The 21,358-nt window shown below is 36.6% G+C and overlaps 1 protein-coding gene across 11 annotated transcripts in view; it reads right to left on the bottom strand.

Moving 5' to 3' along the window:
- DMD (dystrophin) overlaps positions 1-21,358 on the bottom strand; it is a 962,852-nt gene that overhangs the window by 143,334 nt on the left and 798,160 nt on the right. For all 11 annotated transcript variants that reach the window (XR_005555060.1, XM_039329649.1, XM_039329655.1 and 8 more), the window contains one exon: positions 6,503-6,581. Coding sequence is in view for 10 of the 11 variants with exons in the window: in XM_039329649.1 (XP_039185583.1) it covers positions 6,503-6,581 (79 nt within the window). In the remaining variant the exon portion in view is untranslated. The remainder of the gene's footprint in view (positions 1-6,502; positions 6,582-21,358) is intronic.

Here is a 21,358-nt window from a genome sequence, read left to right as displayed (position 1 = left end):
GTAGGGCAGGAGTAGATGACCCTGTATTTTATTAATTTTTTAAAATAACAATCTTTAGTGCTTCGTGAACAGTGTGTTGTCTGGGTTAATATATTTAAAACAATCAATGATAATTAATTTCTACAATTAATCAATATTTGGTAATATATTTCTTGATCCTCTCTTCTTCCTGTAATATTCTCCTTTTGTCTACATTAAACAAATATAATTCTTAATATTTTCAGTTCAAACCAAGTTGAATATAATCATTTTTACTATTTATACATATAATAATAACATCAACATATAAAATGTTTTTAATCAGCTTATTTCCATTGTATTTATAAAAGTCATCTTATTAAATCATTATATGTCCTGTTTTCAAGATTCTTATTGAAGCTTGGGTTCCCCTCAGTATTCAACCACTCTTATCAGTCATTATTGTTGTTGTTAATTGCAAAGTCGTGTCCGACCCATCACGACCCCATGGACAACATTCCTCCAGGTCTTCCTGTCCTCTACCATTTTCTGGAGTCCATTTAAGTTCACACCTACTGCTTCAGTGATTCCATCCAGCCATCTCATTCTCTGTCGTCCCCTTCTTCTATTGCCTTCAATCTTTCCCAGCATTAGGCCCTTCTCCAGTGAGTCCTTCCTTCTCATTAGGTGGCCAAAGTATTTGAGTTTCAACTTCAGGATCTGGCCTTCTAAAGAGCAGTCGGGGTTAACCTCTTCAAGGTCTGACTGGTTTGAACGCCTTGCAGTCCAAGGGACTCGCAGGAGTCTTCTCCAGCACCATAGTTCAAAGGCCTCAATTCTTTGGCGCTCAGCCTTTCTTATGGTCCAACTTTCACACCATACATTGCAACTGGGAAAACCATGGCCTGGACTATACGCACTTTTGTTGGCAGGGTGATGTCTCTGCTTTTTAGTATGCTGTCTAGATTTGCCATAGCTTTCCTCCCCAGGAGCAAGCGTCTTTTAATTTCTTGGCTGCAGTCCCCACCTGAGGTGATCTTGGAGCCCAGAAAAATAAAATCTGTCACTACCTCCATTTCTTCCCCATCTATTTGCCAGGAATTGAGAGGGCCGGATGGCATGATTTTGGTTTTCTTAACGCTGAGTTTCAAGCCAACTTTTGCACTCTCCTTCTTCACCCGCATCAAGAGGCTCTTTAGTTCCTCTTCACTTTCTGCCATTAGAGAGTAGTATCATCTGCATATCTTAGGTTGTTCATATTTCTCCCGGCAATTTTTATCAGTCATAGTTTTCTCAAAATTCACTACCTTTAAATATCCAAACTTTTCATTTAAATAGATCCTCTCAATGTTTTAACATTTCATATATTCTAAAAGTATTATACTACTTATATATCTTATTCATCTTACTATAGAGCCCCTTTACAAGCTTTATCTATTCTTTTGGCTATACTCCAACAATATTTAATCATATAATACACCATCTAATAATCTTTCTCTAGGGCCTCTTTATATCCAAACTTTATATACCATATATACCGGCGTATAAGGTGACTTCTGCAAGCGTTAAAATTGGCGCCAAAATCAGGGGTCATCTTATACGGCGAGTCATCTTATACGCCGGAAATACTGGTAGTTTCCAGCGTATAAGACGATGTTCTAGGAATGCGACTCGGCGCCAAATACGGGGGTCGTCTTATACGCCGGGTCGCCTTATACGCCAACATATACGGTATATACATATATATATTAACCACATTCAAACAAATGCTTAGTCATATAATATTGCATCTGATAAGTTGAATCACGTCTCTTGACTCCAACTTTCATCTTCTTCTTTTGCCAAGTCGCTTTCTAGATCAGTAAGTTTGGCTTGCCAAATTGTATTTTTGTAAGTATTATTGAGGACAAAAAAGACAAATCAAGTAAGGTATCAGGTTTTTGACTCCCACATTTTGATGATTCTTCTGACAGTTTTTAAATCCATTTTATTTGTTCTTCTTTTTTATCCTCGGATTTGTTTTGAACTCCTGGAGGATAAAGCATCTTTTTTTATCTTCTTTATTATAGTAAGGTTTTGCAGATTTTTTTTTTGTATTAAATTGTAGTTTTCCTTATTTTTAGCTTTTCTATTTAAATCACTTTCATTTAATTTATATTCTGTTGTCTGATTTGTTTGTTCATTCTTTGTTGTCATTTAGCTGTAAGTTTAAATTAGAGATATGTTCATTTATATTGTCAAACTGATTTCTAATCTCATCATGGTTTGAAACAATTATCATTTGAATGTGTCGCAGCATTGTGTATATTTTCTCCTGGAATGTATTTGTATTGTCTTGAGTCATTGTTCCTGCAGATCTTTGAAGCTCCAAACTGGGTTCTTCCCGGAAAAGGTGTTAGGTATGGTTTTATATTACTTTTAGATAGGTATATAATATCCATTTTATCTCTCCCCTCTAGGTAGTTTTCCATTGGTGTCATAATCTTTTCAATTAGTTTTATCAAGCCAGTCCATCTTAAAATCCAAACAGCCAAATCTTACATAGTTCTTGTCTTTATATAATGGTTTTATAATCCAGTACATTTCTAATTGTCCAGGCACTACTGAAAACAATATTTTGTGGCAGTTTTCTTTTCAGGGGTTTTATAATTATCAGCCAATCAGGATTCAATTCAAAGTATTTGAGCATCTAAACCAGTGGTTCTCAACCTTTTTAATGCTGTGACCCCCAACCGGTCGTAAGTCAAGGACTACTCAACCGGTCGTAAGTCAAGGACTACTCAACTGGTGCAGCACCGTTTGCAGAAGGGGACTTTTGGCGGGCTCAGCAGGGCAGAGATAGCCTAGACAATTCCTATTGGCTTTTGAAAGCCAATAGAATAAAAGGGAGTAGCACAGCTAAGGAAAAGGGGAAAAAATGGCGGACTGTGTTGTTTGGCGACCCCCGTGAAATGGTCGTTCAACCCCAAATGGGGTCCCGACCCACAGGTTGAGAACCACTGATCTAAACGTTTTCCAGTAATTTCTCCTTTAGAAGATTAGCCAAAGGCCAATTTTTTCTTTCTTTCTTTGCAAACAGTTCTTAGGTTAAGATTTAAGAATGCAGTTCAGTGTGTTTATAATCCCAGAAGGTCAGCAGTTTCTAAACATATGTAGTTTCACTCAGTAGTAGATAACTCAATGCTTTGTTTCCAGCTGTTTTTTTTTTTTTTTTTGCTGTTTATAGGTGTTGTGCCAAACTCTGGATCAGTGCTGCTATAGTTTTCTCTAATCCTCTACCAGATGCTACTGTTCATTTTTCAATTTTTTAAAACAAAGAGTTATTTTTGTTCTATATATATGTGGCTTTAAGGTGTTGGACCTGAAAACACCAGCCTGAAGATGACGAATGTGACTTCGTTGAAACGTCGCCAAGACACTTCCATTTTTACGCGGGAGAAAACCCGAAAAAAATTCTCAGTCAAAAAAGAGGAACCAACATCTTCCCTGGTCCAACACCTTAAAGCCACAGGACATGAAATTGACTTTAAAAATACCAGAACCATTGCCAAAAGTGAACATTTTAATAACAGAATAATCAGAGAAGCCATCGAGATAGAAAAACGCCCACACAGCATGAACAAGCGAGATGATACCTCCCGCCTACCAGCCATTTGGAAACCCGCCCTTATTGACAAACGACTCCCTAACCCCAAAATCTTAAACCCCTCTGCAACTCAGACTAACCTGAGTACAACCAAACAGAACACTCCCCCAGCCAATCAGAGCACAGCCAAGCCCCTAACCATTCAGAACACACCTCCACCCAATCAGAACACAGCCAAGCTCCCACCCAATCAGTTCATACCCCCACTGGCAGTTAAAAGAAAGAAACAGCTAAGACCACACATTGCTGCTCAAAGCAAGAAGCTGAAAACACCAGCCTGAAGATGACGAATGTGACTTCGTCGAAACGTCGCCAAGACACTTCCAATTTTACGCGGGAGAAAATCCGAACAACCAAAGATACATTACATATATATATATATATATATATATATATATATATATCTATATATATATATATATATATATATATATATATATATATATATATAATGCTGTATGTTACACCCTGTTGCCCAAATATGGGAGAGAGAAATCTTTTGCCTTGTATCAGCTCAAACTAGAGCCATCCACAGGTAGCAGTCACAACTGTGACATCATATACATTTCTAAAATTTGGATTGCTAGCAAAGAATTAAGGGAGAACTGGAATAGCTATTTCAAACTCTTTAGCTCTTTTCAACCAGACATACCCTTCTGAGATTCGAACCTGGGCTGTCTGCATGTTAGGCAGCTGTATTAACCTCTAGGCCACAGGTTCTGTCTCACTTTTGCCAGCTGTGTTAGGGAGGGAAGAAACAGGGGAGGAGTTATCTAGAATGCTGTATGTTACACCCTGTTGCCCAAATATGGGAGAGAGAAATCTTTTGCCTGGAATCAGCTCAAACTAGAGCCATCCACAGGCAGCAGTCACAACTGTGACATCATATAATGTATATGATGCTTTTTATTGATGAATCAATGCTTTTTCAGATATAGAGTTTTAACAATTTTCTTAGCTTTCAAATTTATCCAAACTGTGGTAATGTTTATTCCCTATAAGGATTTAATTTGCTGCTTCCATCTATAGAAGGGTGAGGCAATTTCCCCCCTTCTCACTTTGGAAGGCTTTTTGCTTCTTGGAGATCTTTTCCAGAAAATTAAGTATAAAATAGGAGGAAGAAGCTCAAATTCCTCACCCAGTTTCAAGCACACTGTTCACTGTTGTGCTGGTTAGTGCCTTTGGACTTCGGCTGCAGGTAGCTTGGGCTAATCAGTGAGGTGTGGCCAGTCTTTCTCCTGTTGGGTTAGAAGGCTTTCCCCGAACCGAATGAAATGACCACCATCATTCCAGAGTCCTTCTTTTTCCGCCACCTCTCCAGAGTGACTTAGACCCAATTAGGGTCCCCTGGCAGGGCAAAAATAGACGTGGGGTGCGGAAGTCCGCGATCTCATGACCGGGCGCTATGGTGCAAGACCGGAAGTCCAACCCTGTATTTTAATAACTCCCAGCTCACTATGAATGTGTCTTCTGCCTGTGACTCCCCTTTTTTGATAGTGTATTTATTCTTGCTCAAGTATCATTGTACAGTTTGTCTGCCACACTTAGTTTCTTCCAAGCGAATCTTTCCTCTTCAGTTGACTATTGCCACAGAGTTAGGAATTACTCTTCATCTGAATCAATTTACCAGTCTGCAGCAACCATTTACAATGACCTCCTGGTAGTAGAGTACATAAACATTTGCCTGATATGCAAAGAATGGCTGCTTTAAAACCTTGTAGAACGTTTTTATTATCTTTATTTCCCTGAGTTACATACTCCACTGGCCTTTTTAAAAACAAATGTACTGGTACACTGTTTTATCATTTTCCAGTCACTTGAGGTAGTTTTCATCACAACATAAACAAACTTAGATAAAGAAAAAACAGTAATTGAAAAAAAATCTGAGTTTCAAAGCAGTAATATTCTGCATATCAACCAAATATAACCACTGCATACCAGAACCATGAACAAAGACTTTCTAGCACGGCGGTTCTCAACCTGTGGTTCGGGACCCTATTTGGAGTCGAACGACCATTTCACGGGGGTCGCCAAACAACACAGTCCGCCATTTTTCCCCCTTTTCCTTAGCTGTGCTACTCCCTTTTATTCTATTGGCTTTTGAAAGCCAGTAGAATAGACTCTCTTGAATAGAGTCTAATTCTATTAGCTTTCAAAAGCCAATAGGAATTGTCTAGGTTATCTCTGCCCTGCTGAGCCCGCCAAAAGTCCCATTCTGCAAATGGTGCTGCATCAGTTGAGTAGTCCTCGACTTATGATTGGTTGAGTAGTCCTCGACTTACGACCGGTTGGGGGGTCGCGGCATTAAAAAGGTTGAGAACCACTGTTCTAGCACAGCTGTAACCGAATTCATTGAATAAGCATGAAATTGCTTGATAAAAGAATGTTGATTTTAAAGTTCATTGTTCTGTCTGCATGTGTGCATTTTTTATTTTTAAGCTTTGTCTATATAAATTAAATTTATAGTATATATGGTTGTGCGTTTATGCATACCTATACAACAATGTACACATATACTCTACTAAAAGTATGCATATTCAGTGAAATGAAATCACAGAAAGGAAGGCAAATGTCATTTTTTAAATTCCTGTAAAAAGTTGTGACAATACAACAGCAGATAATCTATCCAGTGGGATGTGTGTGTGTGTGTGTGTGTGTCTATGGTAGATTGTAGTAGACTTAAGATGGCTTTGGGTCCAATCAACATTAGCACATGACAGGAAGAGCTTAAGAATGCAGTGTAGAGATGCAGAATGCTTCTGAATGGCTGAATTGTACAACACTTCATAGAATACATACAATAGAAACAGCACAATATCTCATCTGCAGTAGGCTTTTCAAAATATAAGGATCACTGTGTAAATTAGCAAAAGCAACAACAAGTGAAATATTACTTACTGGAAAGAAAATGCTGAGAAGTGGGGCCAAAATCTCGGTGGGCCTCATGCAGCTGCCCGATACGCTCATGAATTGACAACTGGATAGAAAAGAGATTAAGTGCAACAATCAGAAAAAATAATCACTACTTTCATAGATCTATAAAACTATTATTGCTACTACAATTTACAAACAGTACAATCAAAACTTTCATCTGGAGAAGAAAATATTTGATTAAAATCCTGAATGAAATGCATTTACAAGAATTCTAGTTATATGAATGATACAGAATGAAAAGTCATCATGATTTCAACCATAGGCTAGGGAGTGTTCTATTTTTATGTTGTAAATAATTTATGTAAATTACAAATAAGCAGCATAAACAGATATTGTTTCTTTCATTTATATATACATACCGTATATGCCGGCGTACAAGGCAACCTGGCGTATAAAACGACCCCCGTCTTTATCGCCGGGCTGCATTCCTAGAACGTCATCTTACACGCCGGAAACTACCAGTATTTCTGGCGTATAAGACGACTCAGCATATAAGACGACCCCCGTCTTTGGCGCTGATTTCAGCGCTCGTGGAAGTCGCCCTATACGCCGGCATTTACGGTACATATATACACACATACATACATACGTCTTTAATAATTTTGAATATTGGAATCCCAGGTATGGACATTTAAAGTCAATCAGATAAAAATAAAGAGCTCTGGGATGTAAGATAAAAGTCTTTTTTTATTAATTGCTGAGCTTTTGTTAACAACCTGTTAACATCATCAGAGCAAAGGGCTAAATGAGAAGGGGGAGTATGTGCATAAATTTACATAACAGTTAAAAAAAAGGTTGCAGTGAGGCATGTGCACATAATGTGCTTAAGAAGCTCTTAAAGGCATAGAGCAGTCTCAAGACCATTTTAAAAGTTGCGCTTGTCAGCTGTTTAGCGTGTAGATCCAGCGCGCCTTTTAGCCAGCCTCTTGGATTGTATAGTTTGTTTGGTGTAGGGTTGCTGTGTGTGTGTGTTTTGTTGGGTATGGTTATTTGGAATGTTTGTGTGTGTTCGTTTGTTATGCTTATTAGTTGTGGGTGGTTTTGTGGTGTTTGGGAATTGGGAATTGGGCTGTAATATTTTGTTCCATTGAATGTGATAAGTCATATTTCATTGCAGGGGGAGTTTTGGTCTTGGTCTTAATATTCTGTTGTTACATATATATATATATATATATATATATATATATATATATATATATATATATATATATATATATATTGTCCAAATAATAATGATCACCAAGAGAATATCTATCAAAAATAGAATTTAATCCACCGAGCTTTCGTCAAATACACTTGACATCGTCAGGGTTAAAAGGCAAACGCCGGGGGGGAGTCTTATATACAGTTGTTTAATGCCTGTTTCCGGCTCCTGGAGCGCGTCATAGGCCCCAGCTGATCGGGTTGAGTCCTAAGCATACGCCCCACATCAGCATCTGTCCCCGTTCCATTGCTGGTTTGCGTTCGATTATATGTTGCTTCGTTAGCTGTTACCGGGTTGGGGGTCCAGATCCTTTTACCTTCCCTGCTCATAACCCCTCCACCATCCCACACACAATTTCCCTTTGTGAGCAAGGGTGGGCAATTATCTGCACTGCTTTCGATATCCCTGCAAGCACCAAGGCTGCTTTGATCTTGTTTTCCTATCCCTCGGGATTGTAACACGGGCTCATAGTCCCCACCCATACTATTCCTCCTCCCCTTCTTCCCGTAGATTCTCCTGAGCGGTCTGCTGTTCGTTTCCACGCTCTCTCTCTTGCGCACAGTCACGATGTTTCTTGCCATTGTTCCGCTGTCAGTGCCTCGTTGTTCCATCCATTGTCGATGAGCACCATTGCCGTTCATCCCCAATTCTCCGCTCCCACTCCGTACGGTGCTCTTCCCCTTTAATTGCAGTCGCTGTTTCATCTCGCAACTTTGTGTTGAGAGTATCCGAGGGGGGTGCATTCTTCTACTCGACTGTGACCGGGTTGTCATGGTGTGCGTGGTAATATCCTCAGAGGGGGATTCGTCCTCGGTCTCATCGTCTTGGTTGGACTTAGTTGTATTCCGTTTTTCTTTCGGTTCCTCGGGCTCCACTCCGTCTCCATTCCATCCCACCGGTGATCCGTTCCCTACGGATCGTGGCGCACCCAGCCGCAGTTGCCTGCTAGAGTTAATCTGTTGTTGATCCGGGAGGGGGGAGCTGTCATATAATCGAACGCAAACCAGCAATGGAACGGGGACAGATGCTGATGTGGGGCGTATGCTTAGGACTCAACTCGATCAGCTGGGTCCTATGACGCGCTCCAGGAGCCGGAAACAGGCATTAAACAACTGTATATAAGACTCCCCCCCCCCGGCGTTTGCCTTTTAACCCTGACGATGTCAAGTGTATTTGACGAAAGCTCGGTGGATTAAATTCTATTTTTGATAGATATTCTCTTGGTGATCATTATTATTTGGACAATATGAATATTCCCAAGAGTCGCATTTTTGTTTTTATTTCTAATATATATATATATATATATATATCTAATCTGCATATTGTTGAAGTCTATCAAACCAGATAGTTTCTTTTCTTGATGGTCCTTGTTAAAAAAAATTAAACAATATTATTGTAATTTATAATTTATTTATTATGGATTTTTTTCTTTGAAAATTGTTGCTTATTTTTGTGAGTATATTGTTTATATTCCACCACTGGCTTTATTTGTATGGGTAATTTCCAATTTAGTTTGTACTTGACCCATTCCTGGTCAGTCAGTACAAATATCATTCAGTTCAAGTAGCAAAAAATATGGCTTGGTGATTATTCATAGAAATAACAGAAATATATAAAAAAGTTAACTAGTGAAATATGACAAAAACTAAACAAAAAGTAGGGAGAAACAGATATATAAATAAAGATACTATAAGAGATAAAAAGAAAAAGATCATAATCTACATTATCTATATATCAAAAGCACATAATTTTCAGTGCCATTAGAAACAATTCTGAGTCAACGGCAAAGACCCCAGGAATTTTTACAATACAAAATAGAGAATAACAGAGTTGGAAGGGACCTTGGAGGTCGTCTAGTACAGTGGTGGCGAACCTATGGCACGCGTGCCAAGGGTGGCACTCAGAGCCCTCTAGGTTGGCACATGCACCACCGCTGCCAGGAGCAGATCCATCAGGCCACCACCGTCGCCCGGAGCAGGGGCCCTGCCTAACACAAAGGAGGCGAAGCGGCCGACTACCAAGTTCGAGTAGAGGTGGTAGAGCAGAGGTCACCAACCATTGTCAACTGGTGGACTAGAAGAAAACGGAGGGGGAAGCAATTTACATGTGTGCATGCGTGCACAGGGCTGCGAGCAAGCATGCACTGCAAATGGGGTGGGGCTAGTGCCTGCATGATACTCACTAGCCCTGCCCCGTTCTTGCATGGTGCAGCGCCTTGTATCTGCAACCTGTGGTATGACGGCGGCCATTTTTGCACCTTGCAGCATGGTGGCATGCCAGAAGTGGCATCAGAGGCGCCTCCCTGCCCCCCCCCCGAGAGCACCAAAATGCTGATGTGGCCCTGGCAATTTGCAATAAATAAGTGGGTTTTGGGTTGCAGTTTGGGCACTCGGTCTCTAAAAGGTTTGCCATCACTGTTCTAGTACAACCCCCTGCTCAGGCAGGAAACCCAGGTTGCTCAATCTCTTCTTAAAAATTCCCAGTGTTGGAGCATTCACAACTTCTGGAGACAAATTGTTCCACTGATTAATTGTTCTAACTGTTAGGAAATTTTTCCTTTATGTTTCAGCCTTAGCAGTAGAAAGTTAGAGATGAAAAATGGAACACCAACCTTTTTGCTATGTTATTTAGATAATATAAACAATATCTGATATCACTTGAAGAATATTGCACACTTACAAAAAATACTACATTAAATTTCACTAATGATGTCATTGTATATATTTAATTTTTTATCTATATAGAAAATTAAGGAAGCAGAAATAAAATTAGTTGCAAATAGAAATCTGAGTTTAGAATCAGTAGAATTTCTGTTGTTTGTACATCTATCTCAAAATTTTCCTAGCAATCACTCACTGTAGACCAATCAATACCTATTTGTCTTGTAAACTGTTGCAAAAGCTAACCTGAACTAATCCTTGCAATTTTCTTGCCCAGGATTTCAGAAGTGATTTGCTATTGCTTCTTTCTTAGGGCTGAGAGAGAATGACAGGCCCAGATCACTCAGTTGGTTTTGTGCCTAACATGGTTCAAGATTTCCTCCCTTCCAGGCTGAAACCTTAACCACTGCAAGCAAAATGTTCTCAATTAAATATTCATGGTATTCATGGTTTAACTTAATATTTTCTAAACAATGCATTTAATAAGATAGAAATTATTTTTTTAATTTGTAGATTTTTAGCTAGAAAACACTTATGTTAGTTTGTGTTAACACAAAAGGAAAAAAAGCAGACAATTTGACTTCAATCTGATTATAGAGAATTGTCTCGTCTCCTATTACTAGTGATACTTGCTGTTAAAAATGTAAATTTATGCACATATTACCTTTTCTGTGGAGCTTTTGACAAACGTATTTTTCACTTGGTATAGAGAACTAGGAAAATGCCCTTCATAACAGATTTCTAACAAAGGATCTCTGTAGTGTTGCATCAGATTCATTCCCTACCTGCCTTTTATCTGTGTCTGTCGGCATTTCCTTTTTCATAATCCTTAGTGCAGCCTATTTCCCCAAACTAAGATAATTTAATTAATCTTCATGCAGCAATTCCCAAAACATTTCACAAATTATTATGGAAGAATGGTCAAGAAACTCATTAGACAGCTGCACCTTTTCTAATACATTCTGTTTATATATGCTGGCATTGACAAAACACCATCAGGAAAGGCAATTTTCTTTCTTTTTTTTATTTTTTTTTATTTTTAAACCAACAAAACAAAACATAACAACATACACACACAGTATATACTCCTCCCCTTTTTTAACAGCGATTTCGTCACAGTAATCTTCTATTATTTACATTTCCCCCCTTATTCTTCTTTAGAATATTTGTCCTTGTTGCCCCGTTGTTTCTTATTTGCATTTTTCTTCCTTCATACTATACTTCATACTAAGAGTAATACATATTATTATTATACATTATTATACACACATTTTCACTTTTGACCTTTCTACATTTATTCTCTTCTATTATTTCTAGTCTCCAACCAGTCATACCACTTGTTCCATATTAGACAGTACTCTATGTCTTCCTCAAAGGCAATTTTCTGACAATATTTTAAGGAAAACATTTTCTTTAAATATGTTTTTCACTATTAAACTGTCATATCAGTGTAGATCTTGCTGCCCAAACTGGTTCAGAGAATAATAGCTATCCATACTGGAATGTACATGCAAAATTTCTTATCTGGTTTTTAAAAGTTCTAGTTTCTGGTAATTGGTTTTTTAGCCTAGTGGAATAGCACAGCAGTGAAATAGAAAGATCTTTATCCATCACTAATTATATAATACAATATTATTCAAAGCTGCCATGTTATTGATATTTTGCCATATAACTGGTATTACAAAGAAAAAGGGGGAAAATATTATCTGACCTTTTCTGGCATTACAGAGCAAGACCGAAAAAGAATCTAAATCAGGCTGATTTTTGGAAAATGTAGAGAATAGTGTGATGACAATTATAGGACAAAGAAGGAAGGAAAGAAGGAAAGAAGGAAGGAAGGGAGGACTGCATACATGCAAGATTGAAATAACTAAAGTTGACACATATGTTATTGCATTCAATATCTTTTGAACAAAGGGGTGCAATGGCTCAGCAGTTAAAGACACTGAGTGTGTCAGCTGGAAAGCTGACAGCCTGGGTTTGAGACCCAAGCACTGCACGACAGGATGAGTTCTTGTTACTTGCCCCAGCTCTTGTTCACTCAGCAGTTTGAAAGCATGCAAAAGTGAGTACATAAATAGGTACTATTTCAATGGGAAGGTAACAATGTTCCATGCGCCTTGGCATATAGTCATGTTAGCCACATGACCATGGAAATATCTTTAGACAATGATGGCTCCCTTGGCTAGGAAATGGAGATGAGCCCCGCCCCCTACAGTCAGACATGATTGGACAGGGGAAACCTTCACCTTTATCTTTTGAACTCGTACTGTAGTCAGTAATCATACAATATACTATTTAATAATACACCTGAGTAAAACAACACGTCATGCCCATACACATAGATACTGTAGACTTAAAAGAATACATGAAAGGGTCTTGCAGCATGATAGATTACATGAAGGATCAGTTCAATTCAATTATACTACTTTCAGTAATGCTGCATATACTATCAGACAGTTTATGAGAACATAATCTAATTGTCAGACCTCATTTGTTTGTATGAACTTTGCGGTCATAAGATATAAATTGACTATGAATTTAAAAAATGCAGTTTTGGTTAAAACAGCAAGCAGCCTGTAATACTGATTGCTTCCTAAAATCCATTTACACTAGCAAACATCAAAACATCATGTGGCAATAAGTTCAAAAGATGTTACGCTATCAAAACAAAAGAATCTAAATTATAAAGTCTATATACCCTATAGGAAATTTAAGTAGGTATGAGAATATATGATGCTATTCAAATGATATTAGTTGGTTGGTTTGAGACATTTTCTATGCATATCCTTAATCTTTGGCTTCAGACCTTTATTATTATTTCATGGTACAGATCAAAGAGAATTCATGAATTAAGGAATATACATATCAAATCTATCTTGCCTTTCCTTTTTAGATTAACTTTCTCCTTTTCATTGTATGAAATTACTTTTTATTATTTCTATAGAAAAAAAAGATTTTTTCTGTTGTTCACAGAAATAAATATCTTTAAACCATAATTAAACCAAGCTACCCTGCTATTAGGATAATGTCATGCCCTTTTCTGAATGCAATTCATTAATTCTATAAGAATAAATGTTTTTATTTCTGTCACTTCACTGATATTTCATTTCCCATCCATCCATTAGGCTTCATTAATGCTGGAGTTTATTATCCATTAAAGAAAAAATATTATAGCTTTGTTTTAAAATATTTCATTTGATTGCATATAAACTATCCTTTTAAAGCATTACCATTTTAAAATCTACTTTAACTATTGACTTGAAGTTGACACAAAGTAGAATGGCTGTCTTGGTGCCTACTGAAGTTGATGGAATAGAGCAAACAAATTATAACAATTTCAAAGAGTTTCACAGAGACAGCAAAATATAATTATCTCTCAAAAAATTCTAAGATACTTAAGGGATGTGGTTAATTCAAGAAATCTAAATAAATGAGAAATAATGTCTTCTCAGTGCTAGTTGAAAAGGCCTCAATGCTGTCACACTGTATTCTGGGTCATGAGGTAAATAGCAATAGCAATGGGATTTAAGCTTAAATACTGCCCCATAGCACTTTACAGTACTCTCTAGGTGTTTACAACGTAGAAACATTATTTGCATATTGCCCCCAACAATCTGGTTCCTCATTTTACCAACCTCAGAAGGATGGAAGGCGTAGGAAATGACCAGGGTGAGCCCGAGGGAGGTGTCAAATGCATCATCAGTCTTGAGTCACTTTGCGTCCACAAGAGACCTAAGTCCAGTCCACCTTGAATTCCACTGACTCTTATCTGCCACACTTATTTGCTTTGACCATTAGTAGTTCAGATTCTTATAGAGAGCAATAAACCTTTATATTCAATTGAACTGCCTGGACTTCCTGATTTCACTATGCTTGACAGAAGGCTGAGTCAACCTTGAGTCTCATCAGAACCAAACTCCAGACTGTGTGCAGAGTTTATCTGCAATACTGGACTTTAACCACTGTGCTACCAGAGCTCCAAATCCTTAGGCTTCAATCTTGAGCAAAGCATTTGGTCCCTGAATTCTCAAACATATCACTTAGATAAACTTTGATCAATAAAATAAATGCTTATCCTCCCCTTTCCTTCCTTTTTATATTTGTACTGTCTTACATCTTTGGAGGAACACACTGAATATTTTTTATGTGTGGATAAAGAGTAGAGCTGTGCATGCTCTGAAAGTAATTTGGAAAAAGTGCTTTTGATCCACATTAGTATAAGCCAGCACCTATCTGCTATTCATTACAGAAGGTCATTATTTTTCAAACTCTCAAGTGAGCCTTGGCTGCTATGGCTGCTTTAGTCATATTAATTTTAATTATGGTATATGAGACTCACATTAATTTTAATTATTACATATGAGAGCAAGTCTTGAGATAAACTGGTGATAAGATGTTGGAAGAAGTTCTGCTATCCTGAGTTCCTAAGAAGCTGGTGTTTGCATGTAGAGGATCTATAATAGTACAATACTCAACAAGGGACGGAACAAGATATATCCTTAATGAGATTATTAATTCTGGAATCTAGGGTGTTGAATACAATTATTTCCATAATTACTTCAACAAGACAACTATAAGCTTCCCTTCTATTTTCATGTAAGAGTATATGAAGTATATATTGTGTGCATATTTGTATGTTTTTGAATCAATCTTAGCAACTGCCTGGACTAGTCTCTGCAGTTTTCTTGGCAACATTTTTCATAGCTGGTTTGCCATTGCCTCCTTCCTAGGGCTAAGAAGACTGACTGGCCCAAGCTCACCCAGCTGCCTTTGTAAGGGAAGAGTAGATCTCCCAGTTTCTACTGCAGCACCTTACATCAAACTGGCTCTTGAAACATATATAAGCGTAATACACAGAATATAATAATAAAATGCAACCAAATAATGATTTAATGTTAAAGAAAAGTTATTTATTTTATTACATTTATATGCCACCCATCTCACTTTGAGAAGTTACTATAGAGAGACAGTTTATTGTAATGGTTAAGTGGTGGTGGTCTAAGAACCAGGAGACTGTGAGTTCTAGTCCTATCTCAGGCATGAAAAACTGGCTGAGTGATTTGCTCTCTCTTACCCCAACCTATCTAACAGGGATGTTATAACAAAAATTGGAAAAGGAGAGATAAAAATCTAATAAATAAATATTTTTACATTTAATATGTAATATTCATGTAATAAAATATTTTTTAAAATGCTCATTTTCTATAAGTATTACTGTTCATTTTTTCACTGCATTTTATGTATACATTTGGTATCATTCACAATCTAAAAACAGCATTATGATTAGCCTATTTATTACTCTGTAAAGAGGCATATATTCTATTATATTATCTATAAGATAAATAAGCCATTTAAGAAATAGTTCAATGTATTGATCAAAATCTCAAAGAACAAAGCATTTGGACTGAAATACTAGAAACTGACTAATAAGAACGTGTAGCTGCCTCTTAATCTGCACACAGAATCCAAGCAAAGAACACAGCTAGTACTAACATCACATCCTCCTCTTCTCTCCCCTCACGCTCACAGAAAATAATTCCTTTTTACAGCTAAATTTGATTTAACTGTGACTATAAAAGAAATGCAAAGGAAGGTCCCTCTGGCAGCACTGTAACTGGGCATATCTTTCTCCGATTTCTTATTGTCAACAGTTTTTGAATTTGTACAAAATATTGTCCCAAACCTGCTTTGATGAAAAATCCTTTGCAGCTTTATACAAACTGAGGCCTTATACAAATTATCTCACTTCAAAAAGGAACTCTAATTACTGAGCAGTCCAGAATGACAAGCCACAGGCTGATTTTGCTTTGTTTGAAAAAAAAAAATGTATATGAGCATTTAAGCAAACCAAGCAGCAAGAAATCTGTGGAACTGCCATGTGAAGGGAGAAAAAGGCAGATTTTACACTTTCCTTGAACTATGAAACAGAAGGGGGAAAAGGGACATATCTATATGAGGCTCTATGCATCTCATTATCATAATTGTTTCCAGGAGTTCTAATTCAGCCTTAAGCATAAAAAATCAGCTTGGGCCAGTCACTCTCTCTTAACCCAATTTACTTTACAAGTTACTATTATAAGGACAATAGGAGGAAGAAGGAATGTTTTCCGCCTTGAGTTCTATATATATATAAAAGGTCACAATAAAAATGTTTAAAATACTGGTTTAATAGGACTGTAATCATTCTGTTTTATATAAAATTTTGCTCAAAATAAGCTATTTTAAACTCTTTCCTAATGTCAAATAATTGATCTGTTCCTATGGTATTAAGGTAAACTTTGGAGATATTTGTTTATCTGCTGGCTGAAAAATTCACTGTTTAATCATCTCACTTTAATTTACAACCTACTTTTGACTTTAAGTGCCTATGCTGCAGATAGATACTTGTGCTTTTCTGTTCTTTGTCTCATCAGTATGTCCATTTTCCTGTTTTATTTCACATATGCATATATTAGCAGCTTGCACCATTTTTATTTTTCCTTTATTATTCTTGATTTGAGATTCATCCCAACTGGCAGCTGCTGCTACAACTCCCTCTTTGCTGCCTGGGCAGAGAATGTTATGCTACTATAATTTCATTTTTCATGATGCATTTTTATGAAATGAATAAACATTCACAAATGCACAACTCATTAATTCAAGATATATTTTTCCCCAGCACAACTGCCTTGACATTGTATTAGTGCAGTGTTTCCCAAACTTGACAATTTTAAGGCATGTGGACTTCAACTCCCAGAATTCCATCCTCATGCCTTAAAATTGTCAAGTTTGGGAAACACTGTATTAGTGATACCTTATTTTTATTCATTTTTTTAAAAAATTAATGGTTCCTTAGAAACAATGTTTATATATGCCAGGCATAAAGTACTAGGTCTGTGAACATTTTAATATTTGAGATTCATATAAGCACAACATTTCCTTGCTATTTCTGAAAGGATGCAACTGTTTTAAGAATCACATTAACTTCAATCAGTTGATTCTTAATATAGGGATATGTATGTGTGCATATATGCATGCATCCATCAGTCTGATCTGAAATCAAAAATTAGGCTGTAGACAAATGCTTTCTTGGATTTTGCAGTCTTACAAACCAATTAAAGCATATATGTATAGAACATTCAGCAGAAATGTGAAATAGCTTACTTTTTCTTCAGTTTAATAGTAATAGCTCTGCACTTATATGGTTATACTTTGGTTGCTATGTGTGTAAGGCTCCAGGGGAATTACCCAGAACTAAAATAGCCTTTTTAATACTTGATTTCCTTTAGCATTATGAGTTTTATTGTACAGTCTGAACACATGGGATTCTTTGATTCCTAAATGGTCAGGGGGAGAATATTTAAACGGAACATCTAAATTCTCTTTAATTTAAAGCACACCATGTGTCTATAGTTCAGGGCCAATATAATTTTACTGCCTCTCATTTATATTCACAACTACCAGTTATCAATGGCTATTATATTAGTCTGCTGTTACAGAATATAAATAGGTAGAAATCCTAAATAGAACTATGTGTTTAAACTGCACCATTTCAAAACCCTACACGATAAGATTTTGATAGAAAAGAGTATTTGTAGCTCAGGGCTGAACCGTGAGGTCTTTGGTGCCAAACTTGGAGAACACCAAAGACCCGACAGGATAAGTTTTAGACTACAAATGCATGGAGCTAATATATGCAGTTTTAAAAGGTGATCTGGGAACATGTCAGTAATGGATTAATGTAGAATGAACGTCATCGGCATTGACAAAATAACTCTGTCAATTGCAAAACAGCTTTACTAGTAACAGCTTACATCTTGTGACAATATCTGCCTATCTCAAGTCTTTGGGAAGAGAACTTGATAGGTGGATCAAAATGCCAAATCCAGCCTAAACATTGGCTGACTGTGTAACCAGTCATAATAATAATCCAGACTAAACATGTAACTAATTGTGTGAAAACTATAATTTTCATAAAGGAATATTTGTCATTTTGATTAAAACAAGAGCATTTTCAGCTTGCTTATTGGCCTTTATATTGACAAGAACTGTTATTGGCCTCATAACAGATAGGACAATATAAACAAAATTCTGGAAATGTAGCAGAATTCAAGTCAATTAATATTCTTTAGAGATTGAATATTATAAAATAATTCCTATCTGCCTTTCTTTCTTTCTTTCTTTCTTTCTTTCTTTCTTTCTTTCTTTCTATTTATCTATCTAATCTTATGCTTTTCTGATTAGATAGCGGTATTAATTTCATTGCTACGTTTTTGGGATTTGTTAATATAATTAGAACATGATGTAAATAAAGAATGAATTTATCATTTTTTTCATAAATATTTTCATGTTTTCCCTAAATGTCACATTTAATTTTGAATTCATTTAATTCAGATGAACCAAACATTCACACATGAATTTAGAGAATTATCTTATTATATGTCACTAAAGCTATTAACTAAGAGGTCACATTAGAAACATTGTAATACACTTTGTCTTCAGAAAGTTTACAAAAAGAGTATCAGTAAGGTACTCAAGAAAGACCTGTTCTATAGTCATCAAGATATCATCTTTTTTTTTATTGAAAATTTTTTAAAAGTTTTACAAATAAACAACAACCCTCACCCAATCCCTCCCAAACCCACCCCTCTCTCCCCCCTCCCCGAACTTCCCAGAACTGAATATAGGCTTATTTAAAATTTGTTAAAAAAAAAACTTAAACAACATTTACAACTTATAAAATAATTAATAATAATATATATATGATATAAGCATTAAGAAAAAAAGAGAAAATACTTAAAAAAGAGAGAAAAAAGAAAAAGGAAAGAGAGAGAGAAAAAAGAAGGAAGAAAGAATAAAATAAAAGTTCATAAGACGGAAACAAAAGAAAAAAGAAAAAAAAGCAATCAATACAAATTATGAAAAAGCTAAATAATATTTTTCCATATTCAAATTGTGTTGAATAAAATTTATCCATTTATCATCTTAATAGAATACTTAATGATAGTTTGAATACTTTTTCAGAATGCATAGCAGAAGTTAAATTTTTGCCCTAATGCTATTGGAATGTATGCAATCATTACCTTCAAACTTCCACAACTATGTAAATAGCACATCCATTTAAATGGACAAGTGTTTAGCCCAGAGACCAGCCATTTCATTAGAAGAATGAAATGACAAAAATCCTTTTAATTATGATTTTTGTGCCATTGGTATACAACTGACAGCAAGACAGTAAGAACAGGTAAGATGACCTTTTATTGTCATTGCTACTAAAATTGCTTCATTAAAAAACAAGTATGAAAAATTATGAAGACATTCCTAAGTTTATTTCCTAAATCAGAGGGATTTAAGTAAAACTGGACTTTTTTTGCACTTTTTAAATAAGCAGTTTTTTAAAAAATCATATATTTCTAAAATATTTTCTATTTTTGCAGCATGCCCAAAATAGATATAATTAAAATTGTAATCATCTTGATGTATTCAGAATATCGTTATCAAAATAATTTTTTAAAATCTATAATTGACATTTTTTAAGTAGGATACATTGCAATCTTAGAAAAATCTACAATATAAATTCAGAAATAAATCTGAATTTGATTGCACAAGCTTTAATTCTTACTTCTTAAACTGATAAATCACAACGCCTTTCACAAAACAGCAAAGTCAGTGAACACTGAAATGAAAATAATTCTCCTTTACTTGCTATCCGGTTCCACATTTTTGGAGAGGAGCTACACTTTAATAAGTATAATGAAAGTAAATGTTGTTCTCCAGACTCTTTCTCTAATCCTTTGAAACCTTTCCTTTCATTTCTTTCTTCAATAATATACTGTGCCAATGAAGCATTTTCTATGCTGGTTGGTTGTTTTGAATCTGAATACATAGAATTACAGGTAGTCCTTAACCTAGGACTGCAGTTGGGACTGGAATCTTGTGAAGTGCTTGGCAATTGAAGAGGCTGCCCATGTCCTGATCATAATCAGATGACCATGGGCAGTGGTGGGATTCAAATATATGAACAACTGGTTTTCTGTGTGGATGCTGCTTCTGGAAGTCCATTCTGGCCTGGGCAACAAAAAAGTAGCTACCGGTTCTGCTGAAGTGGTGTGAACTGACTGAATCCCACCACTGACGATGGGGATGCTTTGTAAGTCGCTTTGTTCAACACCACTGTAACTTCAAACAGTCACTGAGCAAATGGTTGTAAGTTGGGGGCAGGGCTCATCTCTGTTTTAAGGCTGTAACCCAGTGATTTCCAAAGACATTTCCATGGTCATGTGGCCAGCATGATTTGTAGAGCACTATTTCCTCCCCACCAAAGTGGTACCTGTTATGTCCTGAGCCTGCTGAAGCATTCAACAGGCTCAGAAATGTTGCAAAGGATCCCGGTCAGACCAAAAGCTGTCCGGGACCAGACTGGCTGTCTCCAGCCTTGCACACATGCGCAAGGCGGGAAACAGCCTCTGCAATCATTGGTTGACGTTGTCCAGAGATAGGACACTATAAAAGGCCTGAGAGCCATTTTGCAGTTGTTGGCTGTGGATGTGAACAATAAAAAAAGGCTTGTTGTTACACCATGCATCTCCTCTTAATGCCTCCAACCTGCAAACATAACAGTACCTATTTATCTACTTGCATTTGCACGCTTTCAAACTGCTAGGTAGGGAGGACCATGATGACCATCCTATTGCATGACATTCAGGTCTTTAATACAGGCTGTCAACTATCTAGCTGAGAAGTCCATCGTCTTTACCATGGTGCCATCCTAAGTGCCTAAGAGCAAGATGTTATAGTTGCTCTTCCTATCCACAATTTCAAGAATATGCTAGTAATGTTGTTTTGTCTCCATTGCAAATTATTTAGCTAATGGCTAAATAGCAAATAGCTAAAGAATATCTATTGGGGGAATTGGAGAAAGATGCATTAATAGGAGACATTTACTCTAGTGACTTGTGACCTTTCTTGCAGACT

This window comes from Crotalus tigris, unplaced genomic scaffold (genome assembly GCF_016545835.1).
Source record: "Crotalus tigris isolate CLP2741 ecotype Arizona unplaced genomic scaffold, ASM1654583v1 scf7180000024401.5802323, whole genome shotgun sequence".
Taxonomy (NCBI): Eukaryota; Metazoa; Chordata; class Lepidosauria; order Squamata; family Viperidae; genus Crotalus; species Crotalus tigris.
This window is presented reverse-complemented; position numbering and strand designations above follow the sequence as displayed.